General features: G+C 52.6%; 1 protein-coding gene across 1 annotated transcript; it reads left to right on the top strand.

Moving 5' to 3' along the window:
- Window positions 1-4: 4 nt before the first annotated feature.
- RHOG (ras homolog family member G) lies at window positions 5-11696 on the top strand. Its single transcript, XM_077866870.1, has 2 exons — window positions 5-107; window positions 10459-11696. Exon 2 carries the CDS (start codon window positions 10527-10529, stop codon window positions 11100-11102), a length of 576 nt encoding a protein of 191 aa, XP_077722996.1. The 5' UTR covers window positions 5-107; window positions 10459-10526; the 3' UTR covers window positions 11103-11696.
- Window positions 11697-11737: the final 41 nt, after the last annotated feature.

Below are 11737 nucleotides of genomic sequence, written 5' to 3' on the forward strand. Positions count from 1 at the left end.
GGCCGGCCCGCCCCCCCCACTTCCTCCGGCCTCCCGCTCTCACTTCCTTCTCGAGCCCGGAGCCGCTGCCGCCGCCCCCAGCTCCCCCGCGGCGGGGAGGGCACCAGGTGAGGCCCGGCGCGGGCCGGCGGGCCGGGGGGCCGGGGGGCCGGGGGAGGGGGCGGGGGAGGGGGCGGGGGAGCGCGGCCGGCAGGGACTGCGCGCGGGCGCGGGCGCGGGCGCGGGCGCGGCGCGGGCCGGGGAAGTTCGCTTGCGGGAGGCGCGGGCGGGAGCTTCTCGGCTCTCCGCAAGCTGGGCGGGCGCGGCCGGGCGGGCGGGCGGGCGGGGAGCCGGCCCCTGCGAGCCGGCGGCGGTACCGTGACGGTGGGTTTCTGTCCCCGGGGAGGCGGCACCGCGGAGGTGGGAGAGTCCCCGGCTCCGAGAGAAAAGTCTCCGAAGTGGAAGAGCTCGGAGCTGGGCGATGGGATTCAGGGCTGGGGTGACCTCAGAAGGGGAGGGGGGTGTCCCAAATTGCGTGAAGGAAGGGGGCCCCCTGGGCTGCAGAGAAAGTGCTCCCCTCCGCTCGGCAGTTGTGACACTTGCAAGGTTGGAGGTTGGAGGGGGGCGGTGTCTGGGGCCCTCGAAGCCCTGGACTGCGGAGAATAGAGCTCCCTCCCTGCAAGTGCCCATCCGGACCCGCATTCGCAGGCTGCAGTCCAAGGTCCTGTGCACTCAGGGGAGGGCAGGGAGGGGGGAGCCCCGCCAGTCGCAGTCTCGCTCTCTATGCCTGTTTTTCTGACGCCCAACCTCTCCATCCCTGGAATGAAGCAACAGGTATTTAGTTGGCAAACATCTCTGTGCCTGGCTGACCAGGGCCTGGCCTCGCTCTTTGGGGGGTAAACTGAGGAAGAAGAGGGCCTGGTCTTGTGACTAGCGGTGGAAGGACTCTCATTCAGAGGTGCTGATAGGCCCTGACAAGGTGGCATCGCTGAGATGGGGGCTATTTTGAGGGGATGAGAGAACAGACCTTCTGGGTGGCAGTGCCAGCTCTGGCCTTGGGAAATAATTGGGATCATCTCCTATTCCCTCCACCCAATCGTTAGTCCCTAAATTCTATATTCTCATTTCTCTTCCTCCATTCCTTCTTCAGACCCTATCTGCAAACACTCCATCACCCTCTTCTTGCATCCTCTGTAGTCTTTCACCTAAACACACTGTCATGCCCAGGTCCTGTCCTGTCACCTGCCCTGCCCCTCTGTCCACCTCTGTTCCCTGCAGCCTCCCCACCTCCCTTCCTTGCCCCCCTACTGGTTCCCAAACACATATCCACCCTCTTGCTTCTTCCACCTTTCCTCACTTCTCTTAATCTCCCTGTCTCCTTCCCTTTCAGCCACTTATCTCTGGCTTTGGGGTCCAGAACTTTGGTGAGTTTGAGAGCCTTTTCAGATCTCCCGACCTCAGAGAGACAGGCTACAACCTCCCAGTGATAAAGATGATTAAAGGGCTGGAAAACTTTTCTCTATGTGTATTTGCCTGGGATTGTCAATGTGTCTATGTCTTTATCTCTTGGAGACAAAATAACTGCCCTCAGCCTTGAGACGGCCCAGGGCAGGGGAAACCAGCAGAATGAAGGGAACCTGCAGTGGGTGAGGTTGTGGTTAGGCAGGAGGAAGCAGTCTGTAGCAGTAAGGGTAGAGTGACACAGGAATAAGACTGGTGAGCGAGGCCGTGGGAAATCAAATCACCCAAACCCTTGGGTGCTTAACCAAGAGGCCAGGTATAGAGGCTGGGAGAGAGCCTGAAGGCCCCTGATTCCAGTGCTTGCTTGTTCCTACACCACCTGTTAGGGAAAATGGGATGAGGTCAGCTAGGTGTGGTGGAAGGAAAGGGAGAGGACAAAGGCAGGATTCTGGAGGGAAGACTAGATAGCTGGTCTAACTTAAGTCTTTACTGTTTTAGTTAAGGAGAAGGAAGTAAGGCAGAAGTGTCTGCCCCGTCTTCCCTCCTTCCTTCTGGGGCCTGCCCAGCCTGGGAACTCACGTGCCCTGGCTGCATTAGGGTCTCCATGACAAGTCCTCTGCCGACCCCTCTGCCTTCAGGCATTGTTAATTTTCCCCCTCTCATCCAGGACCCTACTCCCTGTGTTTCAGGAGTTCCTCTCGAGTTTAACTTCAGTCCAGCTTGGCTCTACGCGCTCTTGTCCCCATTCTAAAGCTCCTTCCTCAAGTCTTTGGGAAGCATGCTGAGAGATCCTGCCTCTCCACCTCAAGTCTACTGTATTCATTTCTCCCCATTAGAAAAAAAAGAGAAGTGGAGGGGAACTTTTTTGGGATTCCCAAGCACAACTAGATTTAAGAGCTAACCCGGTTCCTCATTCTAGCCTTTCCCCCTTCTTCTCTGAATTGTCCCTTCTTCCACCGTATCGCCTACTGTCACTCTGGGAGGTACAGGTGGTTCCACTCCAGGAGGAAATCCCAGGAACCTGCAAAAAATTCCAGCTCAGAGAAGGATGTGCATGCAAGGCACTTTTTCAGCATCGTGGCTCATTAAAAAACCATCCAGGAGTTCTGACTCCCCACCTGCTAAACCAGTCCTTATTTGGGGAAGAAATGGCTAATGTGAGATTGTCACAGATCCTGGTTGGGAATCTAGGATATGGAGAGTTGTTTCTGGCCAAATGTTAGGTCAGATGAAGTGGCCGAGGTGAGCTTTTAGGAGGTTATAGCAGGAAGATATGAGAAGTTGTAGCTATAATGAGACAGTTGGGAAGATATTAGAATGGGGGTAGCTGGGCAGCTGGGAAGAAGGTGGGGGCCTGGGCCCAGAATGAAGACCTCTCCCTCCATATACAGTGTAGACCCATTAGTAGTGAGGCTTGTAGGGGGTCTGTGAGGAGGGAAACCAAAGACAAAGCCTGGGCCGCCTCCCCAGAACAGATTGGTTTTCCTGTCTAGGGTCTAGCTTCCTCTTTTGTCCTCCTGTCATGGGCGGAGGACATCTCCCCAGGAGCTAGAGCTTATAGAGGGAGCTTCTCAATTGGGGCAGGCTAGGGTGGCTGTCTGTCCACTAGTATCAGTTCTAGATCATGGACAGCCTCATGTTGGCTAGACATGAGAGCCAGGGAACTTGGAAGCAGAATGGGTTTGGGCATCAACCTAATCCCTTTGGCCCATTTCCTGAAGGAATAAAACCATTGTAGGGTCATCCTAAGTGAGGCCAGAAACATGGGCCCATTCCCAGGCCAGAGTAACAGTTCTCAACTTTTCTTTGTGGAAGTGACATCAGGCTGGAGGTTAAGAGACCCAGGTCCTTGTCCTGGATTTGCTCCCAAATCTGTATAACCCTGGTCAACTTTGTCTCTTGTGGCTCAGCTCCAACAATAGGAGTTGCCTGTTAATACCTCTAATGAGCATAGAGAATACTGAGAATTCTAAGTCTCTTTCCCCTAAGGGGCTCCTTGTAGCAGTACCCCCCCCACACACACACACTCTGGGCCCTCCTGTCTCATGCCAGCCTTGATCTGACAGGCCTCAGTAGTCTCTATCTATTCAGCAATGGGACCTGTGGCTCCTTTCCCCCAAAGCACAAGGATTCCTACGGGTTGAAAGAAGAGAATTTGGCAGAATGTCGGGGATTATGCCAGGGGGCAGCAATATGGGGGGAGTACCCTCTGCCCTGTTCCAGCTCTGCCCCACTGACAGTGGAAAATCGATGCCGGAGTTTCCTCCCTGATGTGTTTTTCCCTTGTGGAAACCCCCTCAGAGCTGGGGCGGGGCTGAAGGGACAGGGCGGCCCTGGGTCTCTCTGTGGGTATTTTCAGGTGGGGGAGGCAGGATTGGGAGGATGGCATTTCTGTACAGCATCGTGTGAAATGAGCAAAGGCAAAGGAAGTGCCACCTCACAAGCCTTTCATGGGGCCCCGGGACTGCAGAGCTGCTGTGAAGCCTGTGAAGCGGGGAGGAGGAAGCAAGTGTTGGAGCCTTCCTCTGTGCCGCCTGGTGGGGGAGGGGCAGCCTCCTCAGCTCCCCCACCCAGAGCCGCCCTGGCCCTGGGGCTCACCCTTTGAGGAGCACCCCAGGTGCTAGAATGGGAAGGAAGGGAACTGGGCCTTAGTGAAAGGGTCCCAGCCCCACAGAGCCTTCCCAGCTACAGCTGTCCTGCCCCTACCAGGTAGAGTCAACTCTCTTTGCCTCTTACCCTGCTGCCCTGCAGGATCCTCTGCAGGGGCTAAAGGGTGAAGAATAGCAAGAAGTGGAGAGTTCTTCAGCGTACATTGTTGTTTTCTTTTTAAGGCTGGGAACTAGGCTCTCCTGGGTTCTGTCCCTGCTGATGGGGAGAAGGGGAAGAATGAGAGAGACTCAGCCCTTGGCCTGGTCCCAGCCCCGCATTGACCTCATGTCTCCCCCCAGCTTCCTCCTCCTAGCCCAGCTGCAGCCAGCTGCAGCCCCTGTGAGCCTTTTCATATCACCTCTCCACCTCTCCTTCAAAACCAACAGACTTGAAGAACTTCTGAAGCCATTTCCAATACTAACCCTGACCCTTACGTCATCCTTCTGATGTTACCAGTTCTTAGCTTTATCAGGATCACTTTTCCTGCCCATCTTCCTCATCACCTCTGGGCCCGCTGTGCCTGCATCCCCCACCCCACACCCTCACCCCTCCAGGCTCAATCTAGCCTGTGTGCTCATCACTCTGAATTGTACCCCACAGAGGAAGTCGGAAGTCGGAAGTCAGTTACCCTTGTCTTATGTCTCCTGGGCATGGAGGCTCTTCCTTGTTCCCAGAATCGAAGTCTGGATTGATGGGGGAGGAGATGTGTGTCAGCCTGCAGCTTTTGCTCAGCCCTCTGCTGGGCTTCTGGAAGTAAGCAGGGTGGACTTACCTCCGCATGAGGCATCCAGTTCAGTACCGTGAATAGTTCAGACAGTGCCGGGGACGATAGGGCAGGAGAAGGGGTTGCTTTGGTGCCTCAGAGAAGCTGGGGAACAGAACTGGACCCTGGAAGACCCAGAGGCTCTGAAGTCAGGAAACAGAATTCTAGAAAGAGGAACTCCCATGTGCAAAGACATGAGGGATGCATCAAGTTTATTCATTTATTTACTGATAACCACAGTGTGCTGTGCTCAGCCTAAGGAGACAGATCAACTAGGACCTTGCCCTCTAGACCCTCCCAGTCTAGTGACTAGAGATAAGATTCAGATCAGCCTTCTTGTGATGCAAGATAGTATGTACCTGCGAGAGAAACAGAGACCAGACCTGGGAGGGGATAAGTCATTTGGGATTTGGGTGATTTACAAAAACTTTCCTAAAGGAAGTGGGAAGAGTACTTGGCTCCAGAGGACCAAGGTTAGAGGTACACACAGGAGTGAGGAGGGGGATTGGAGGAATGAAATGGGGGAGAAATGCTAGATTCCCACAGGGACCGGAAGTATTGCTGCTTGATGTGTTTTGGGGAAGAGTTTGTGGAGGCTGCCTGAAGAGGATGGAGGTGCTGTGGCCAGAGCTTAGAACAGAATGCCCACTGACGGATCTTAGTTAGAATGAGTTTCAGGAAGGGGTGTAGAAGGGGAGCCCCGTGTCAGGGACGCAGGTTAGGAGGCTGCAGTAAGTCCCCATTGCCTCTATGCTCCCCCATCTCTTAACAGCCCATTCCTCCCCTCCCCCACTCCCAGTTGGGACACTTCCCCTGCTGTAACGGCCACGGAGATCTGGCAATCAGGCAATCTGCTGCTTCCTTTCCCTCCCCCATTCTGGGCCTGCCTCGGCCACACCCCAAGACCAGGTCCCAGTGGGTGCAAGCTGAGCTCCAGAGACCACATTCAGACAGGATTTACTCCCCATGAGCTGTGCTCCTTGCGGGAGCCAGGTCAAGCTGGTAGTGGGAGGAGAGATTTTTGCCTATCACAGTCAGAGCTTTTGGCTATGGGGTTATTTATGATCCAATTCTGGGCTTGAGGCATCTATCCAGATCTCAGTAATGGGGGCAAAAGCAAGCCCATCAGAAGCCAGTGGCTGCACACTATACTTCCCTCTTCTGTGGGGGCAGTCAGGAGAAGTTCAAGCTGCTGTTTGGAGGGGGAGGGGGCATCCACAAGCTAGGAAACTTACATATGACTCTTGGAGAAAAGTTAGAGCCAGAGAAGGGTTAAAAGAGGTGGCCATGCTATGGACTCCTGAGACTGTCAGACTGAAGCTAGGTCTGGAGGCAGGAAGATGTAAGAGTGGTGAGGGGAGCAGCATACAGAAGGGCAAGAGAAAAAAGCTCAGAGGCAAGAGTGAGCCTGGCTTGTTTACAGAGGACAGTGAAGATCCCTCTGGAGCAGGGAGCCCGACACTCAGGAAAACTCACATTTGCAACTTATCTACTTTGTATTCATCTATTGTATTTAATCCTAACAACCTGGTAAGGTTGGTGCTATTATTTAGGTCCTAAGTGGCAAAACTAGGATTTAAACCCAGATCTATCCAACTCCAAAACCCCTACCAGATTATGAAAAACCCTAAAGGTGAGGGAACAGGCAGGATCTGAATTAAGGTGAGAATATAAAGCCAGAATAAGTCATAATTTGGCTGATACTGTACAGATTTGCAAACATTAACTTATTTACTAAACAGAAATCCTTTAAAAAAAAAAAAAAAGCGTCACCTAGTGAATAAGCCACAGATGATCCCTGACCCAGGTCTGGATGTTTGGCCCCTGTAGCACTGACTGTCCCTTCTTATGTGGCACAGGTTAGACCCTACCTTGTAGCATGTGCCCTCCTTAAGTGACCTGCGGGAACTTACTTGACACAGCTCAGACCATAGGATTTCAGAGAACACAGTTGTCCTGGGAGAGAGGCTAAGAGTCTGAGCTAGACCTGAGTAGAGAAAATTGAACTGATGCCAAAACTCAGACACCTGCATACTCAGTGCTTTCTGCCTCTTGGGATGAACAGCATTGCTTTTGTAACCTCTTGTATGCATAGCACTTACCAGTTTACAAAGCACATTCATTCCCATGTTTGGGGATCCTCACTTCTGCCCTTTGAGGCAGGGAGGGCAAGTACTGTTGTTCCTATTGTACAGATGAAGAAACTGAGACTCCAGGGAGGGAAGTGACTTACTTGCTTAAGGCCTCTATGACAGCTAGTAAGGGATCATTTGGAGGCAGTGGGACACATTAAGAAAAACATGGGACGTAGGATTATAAAACTGGGGTTTATATCCTGGCTTCCAGGCTAATGAGCTGTGTGAATGTGTTGGGTTCCTTTAAGTTTGTTCCCTAATCTACAAATTAGGAATATTACCCATAGGTAGGTAGAAGGATCAAATAACGATATCACATGACCTATAAGAGGTTGTACCATGTGAGTGTTTTTGACCAAGGGGCAGAGTCACCAGGTGAGCGTTAAGAGGTCAAATTCATTTATCTAGTGCTCCTGGCTCTATACCGCACGGCTTCTGCTTTGCCCTGTTTCTGGACACTACCTCACTCATGATCCTTTTCCGGTGTCAGTCCCTGTTCCCTTGCCAGCCCGGAAGCCACCCGGTCCCTCCCAGCTTCTTTGAGGGCTGATTTACCGATTGCTGGTTGATAACCCCTCCCTAGAGAGCTCCCTGGAGCCTGCTACACTTCCAGTCTCTTGGGCCTTGTGACTGCTGGCCAGAGTTCCCTCCTCGTCTTCCTGCCTGGGCCAGCTCAGTGTTGGGCTGGTAGGGGAAGAGTTCCCAATCACACGGCCACACCCACTCCCCTGCTCTGTGTGGAACTGAAGATTTACAAGCCCAAGAGCTCTCAAAATGCCAGTCTCCCAGATAATCTTGTGGACATAAGAAGGCCCTTTTTTCCTACCCTAAAAAACTGATTGCTCCTTTCCCCAGGGAAGGAGTCACAGAATCCTAAGAATGAATGTGCTCTAACTTGCCCCAGTGTGCCCAGGCCTTAGGCATTTCCTGACTCTGCCCTCCCGCCCCCACCCTGTGCTCCTAGGGGGCCTTTCCTACCTCCATCATCCTATCCTCTGCTCCCAGGGCTCTTGACTCATTTCATCTACCTAGTACCCCTGTCACAGGCATCTTTCTCCCCATTTCATGAATTGGGACACTGACGCCCAGAGAGGGTAAGTGCCTCGTGCTTGGTTGCAGTGGGTCAGCAGCAGAACAGAGCTGGGGCACAGACTCAGGTTAGGTCTCTTCACTTCTAGTCTGGGGTTCTCTCCACTGCCCTAGGGGGCCCTTATTTCCTTCCCAGACCCATTCCCAAGGTTCTCTATCCTCTCTCCTGAGATTGAACACATACTTTTTTTTTTTTAAATACATTTTTATTTATTTATGATAGTCACACACAGAGATAGAGAGAGGCAGAGACATAGGCAGAGGGAGAAACAGGCTCCATGCACCGGGAGCCCGACGTGGGATTTGATCCCGGGTCTCCAGGATCGCGCCCTGGGCCAAAGGCAGGTGCCAAACCGCTGCGCCACCCAGGGATCCCGAACACATACTTATTCATGCAAGTAAGACTGAAATATTTTTAATGCCCAGAGAGGATTGTGAAGCCATTTCCCTCCAAGCTGGTCCCAGGGACCATCCCTGGGTCCTATGCAGATCCCATACCACCAGAATTCCTTTTCTGTTTCCCAATGGGAGATTCCTTCCCCCCTCTCCCCATTTAGTTTTTGAGGCTTCTGAACCAATGATCGAGAGGTCCAGCTGGGGGTAAGGGGTTCTCGGACCAGGGTATAGTTTGTATAAAGTGAAATGGGGAAAATGGGCCAGTGGTGATGGTGTTTGGGTGGAACAAGAGATACTTAAGAGATTGGGTGTGTCTAAAACAAGGCAGTCTCCTCCCAGGGAGTAGGGACCTGGTTGTGGGAGAGAGTCAGGGAAAGGAAGTCACATACTAGCCAGAAAAAGTCCCCCATGGCTGAGAGGAAGTAGCCAATGAGAGGAGGAATCTTGCCACAGCAGTATAAATAATCACAGGGTTTCCGGAAGCTCCGCTCTGTTCCAGAACTTAGAAGAGCAGTTCCTCACGCCAAAGCCCTGTGAACTGTAGGGAGGACTAGGGTGATGGCTGGAGCTGGGATTTCTCATACTTAACTCCACCAATAATTATAGCAGCCTATGTATTTGGCATTTCCTATGTGCCATACCTCATGCCAAACACTTTCTTCATGTTCAACCATTTCATTCTCTTGGCAGTTCTAACACAACAGGCAAGATTATTCCCATTTCACAGATGAGAAATTTGAGACTCAGGAAACTTAAATATGTTGCCCAAGATCAAACATGACTGGTTGGTGGAGCTGTAATTAGAATCCCTGGCCAGTCTGATGTCAGCATGTATTTCTCAGTGATAGTGCTTTAATGGCACTATGTTCTCTATCTAAGAGTCTGGAAGCTTCTGAAATTTTTCAGAGGCACATGCCATGATCTCAGGAAAAGGACGTACCATTAACGGAGAAATCAAATGTTTGTTTTCCTCTTCTGTCCAACCCTCTTCTACCTCCACCCCATCAGGGGCCTTGAGAGAAGATGCTGATGTCTGGGAGCCACAGCCTCTGCCTTATTCATCATTACATACCAGATTCCAGACCAAATCCCAACCCTGGCTCAGTCTCCAGGATTCTCCTGCACAGAGTTGCCAGATAGGGTTTACTGTGCTTATAAGAGTTATGAGGTCAGCCCTCCCTCCTTCTCCCCACCCCTCAGGCACCCGGGAATTGAGATAGGGCAGCTGTCTAGAGAATTGTGCTCCTTACTCAGCAGGTTTCTCATTGTGCCTTTTGGTTTGCACTTAGTAGCTAAGATGTCCGGTCTGAACTTAAAACATCAGTGCACTGGGCAGGGTGGGCCCTGAGTTGGTAGAGGCTGCACCCGTGGCTACATCTCAGAGTGACCTGGGACAGCTGCTGTGTGCCAGAACCTCTCTGTAGTCTACTCAGTGGGAGGGGTCCCCATCTGGTAGAGAATCTGGTAGATCCTATACTTATGTACCTCACTTTTTGTGTCTATACTGCTTGGAGAAAAAAAAAAGGCAGCTAATACTTATTTTGACCCAAGGCACTGTTCTAAATGGCATAGATGTGTTAATTTACATAATCCTTATAACAACCCAAAAAGGTGGGTATTATTTTATCCTCATTTTACAGATAAGAAAATGGAGGCTTAGAGGTTAAGTAATTTGTCCAGGGTCACACAGGTAGGAAATAGCAGAACCAGGATTTGACTTTATTCAGTCTGGTACCAGAACTTATTTGCTTCACATAATATATTACACATTATACTGCCATCCTCCATACATCTGAGCATCTTGGCTTGGTCTCAAGGCCTCTCTCATTGTATCATTTCTCTCTTTCTCTCTCTCTGTCTTCATGGGATTGCAGGATGGTGTCAGGTTGAGAGAACAGGAGCTGGTTTCCGTCCATGTGTTTCCATTCTTTCTCCCAGTGGGTAGAGTCCTCCCTAACCATGAGTGTCCCTTTAATCTGTCCATAGGTCACTGCATCCGGAGGGTCCCAGAAGGGGAAGGAGGCGTTGCCTCCACTGTAGCAGCTGCACCCACGATGCAGAGCATCAAGTGTGTGGTGGTGGGCGATGGGGCTGTGGGCAAGACGTGCCTGCTCATCTGCTACACAACTAATGCCTTCCCCAAGGAATACATCCCCACGGTGTTCGACAATTACAGTGCCCAGAGCGCAGTTGATGGGCGTACGGTGAACCTGAACCTGTGGGACACAGCGGGCCAGGAGGAGTACGACCGACTCCGCACACTCTCCTACCCTCAGACCAACGTCTTTGTCATCTGTTTCTCCATTGCCAGTCCGCCCTCCTACGAGAATGTGCGGCACAAGTGGCATCCAGAGGTGTGCCACCACTGCCCTGATGTGCCCATCCTCCTAGTGGGCACCAAGAAGGACCTGAGAGCCCAGCCTGACACCCTACGGCGCCTTAAGGAGCAGGGCCAGGCACCTATCACACCGCAGCAGGGCCAGGCCCTGGCCAAGCAGATCCATGCTGTGCGCTACCTCGAGTGCTCGGCCCTGCAGCAGGACGGCGTCAAGGAAGTGTTTGCTGAGGCTGTCCGGGCTGTGCTCAACCCCACGCCCATCAAGCGTGGGCGGTCCTGTGTCCTCTTGTGACCCTGGCACTCAGCTTGGAGGCTGCCCCTATCCCCCCACCAGTTGTGCCTTGGCGCCTTGTCTGCCCCCAGCTGTGCCTTAAGGACTAATTCTGGCACCCCTTGCCAGGGGGCTCCCTGAATGCCCTTTTCTCTGAATGCCTAATTCTCCCTACTGAAGCCCACAGGGAAGGGGGCTTTGGGCCCTGCCCAACTCTGCTTGGGAGTACCAGGTATCCCTGAGAGCTCACCCAGGCCGAGAGTGGATGACCCCTCTCCAAGAAGCCAACCGAAGTGCCCCTCCCCCATTTCCCCTACTGATCCAGCTTTCCACACAGATGTTGCTGCCTATTGTGGTGCCTTCTTTCAGGTTAGGAGCTCTCAGCTGTCCCTGACTTCTCCCTCGCTGCTCTTTGAATTGCTCCTCCCTCAAGATGCTCTCCCCCTTCCTTCCAAAGGAGCCACAGAATCCTGAGAAGATGAATGTGCCCTAACCTACCCCCATGTGCCCAGGCCTTATGCATTCGCTGACTGACTCAGCCCCCACCCCCTTCCCCAGGCTCCTGGGGGCCTTTCCTACCCCCATCAGCATCAATAAAACCTCCTGTCTCCAGTGGCCCTGGCTCCTCCCTGTGTGCTAGGCATTGGGGGTTGGGC

Source organism: Canis aureus, chromosome 23 (genome assembly GCF_053574225.1).
Source record: "Canis aureus isolate CA01 chromosome 23, VMU_Caureus_v.1.0, whole genome shotgun sequence".
Taxonomy (NCBI): Eukaryota; Metazoa; Chordata; class Mammalia; order Carnivora; family Canidae; genus Canis; species Canis aureus.

Coding starts and splice junctions, on each gene's coding strand:
- RHOG (XM_077866870.1), top strand. CDS start 10,527: ATGCAGAGCATCAAGTGTGTGGTGGTGGGCGATGGGGCTGTGGGCAAG.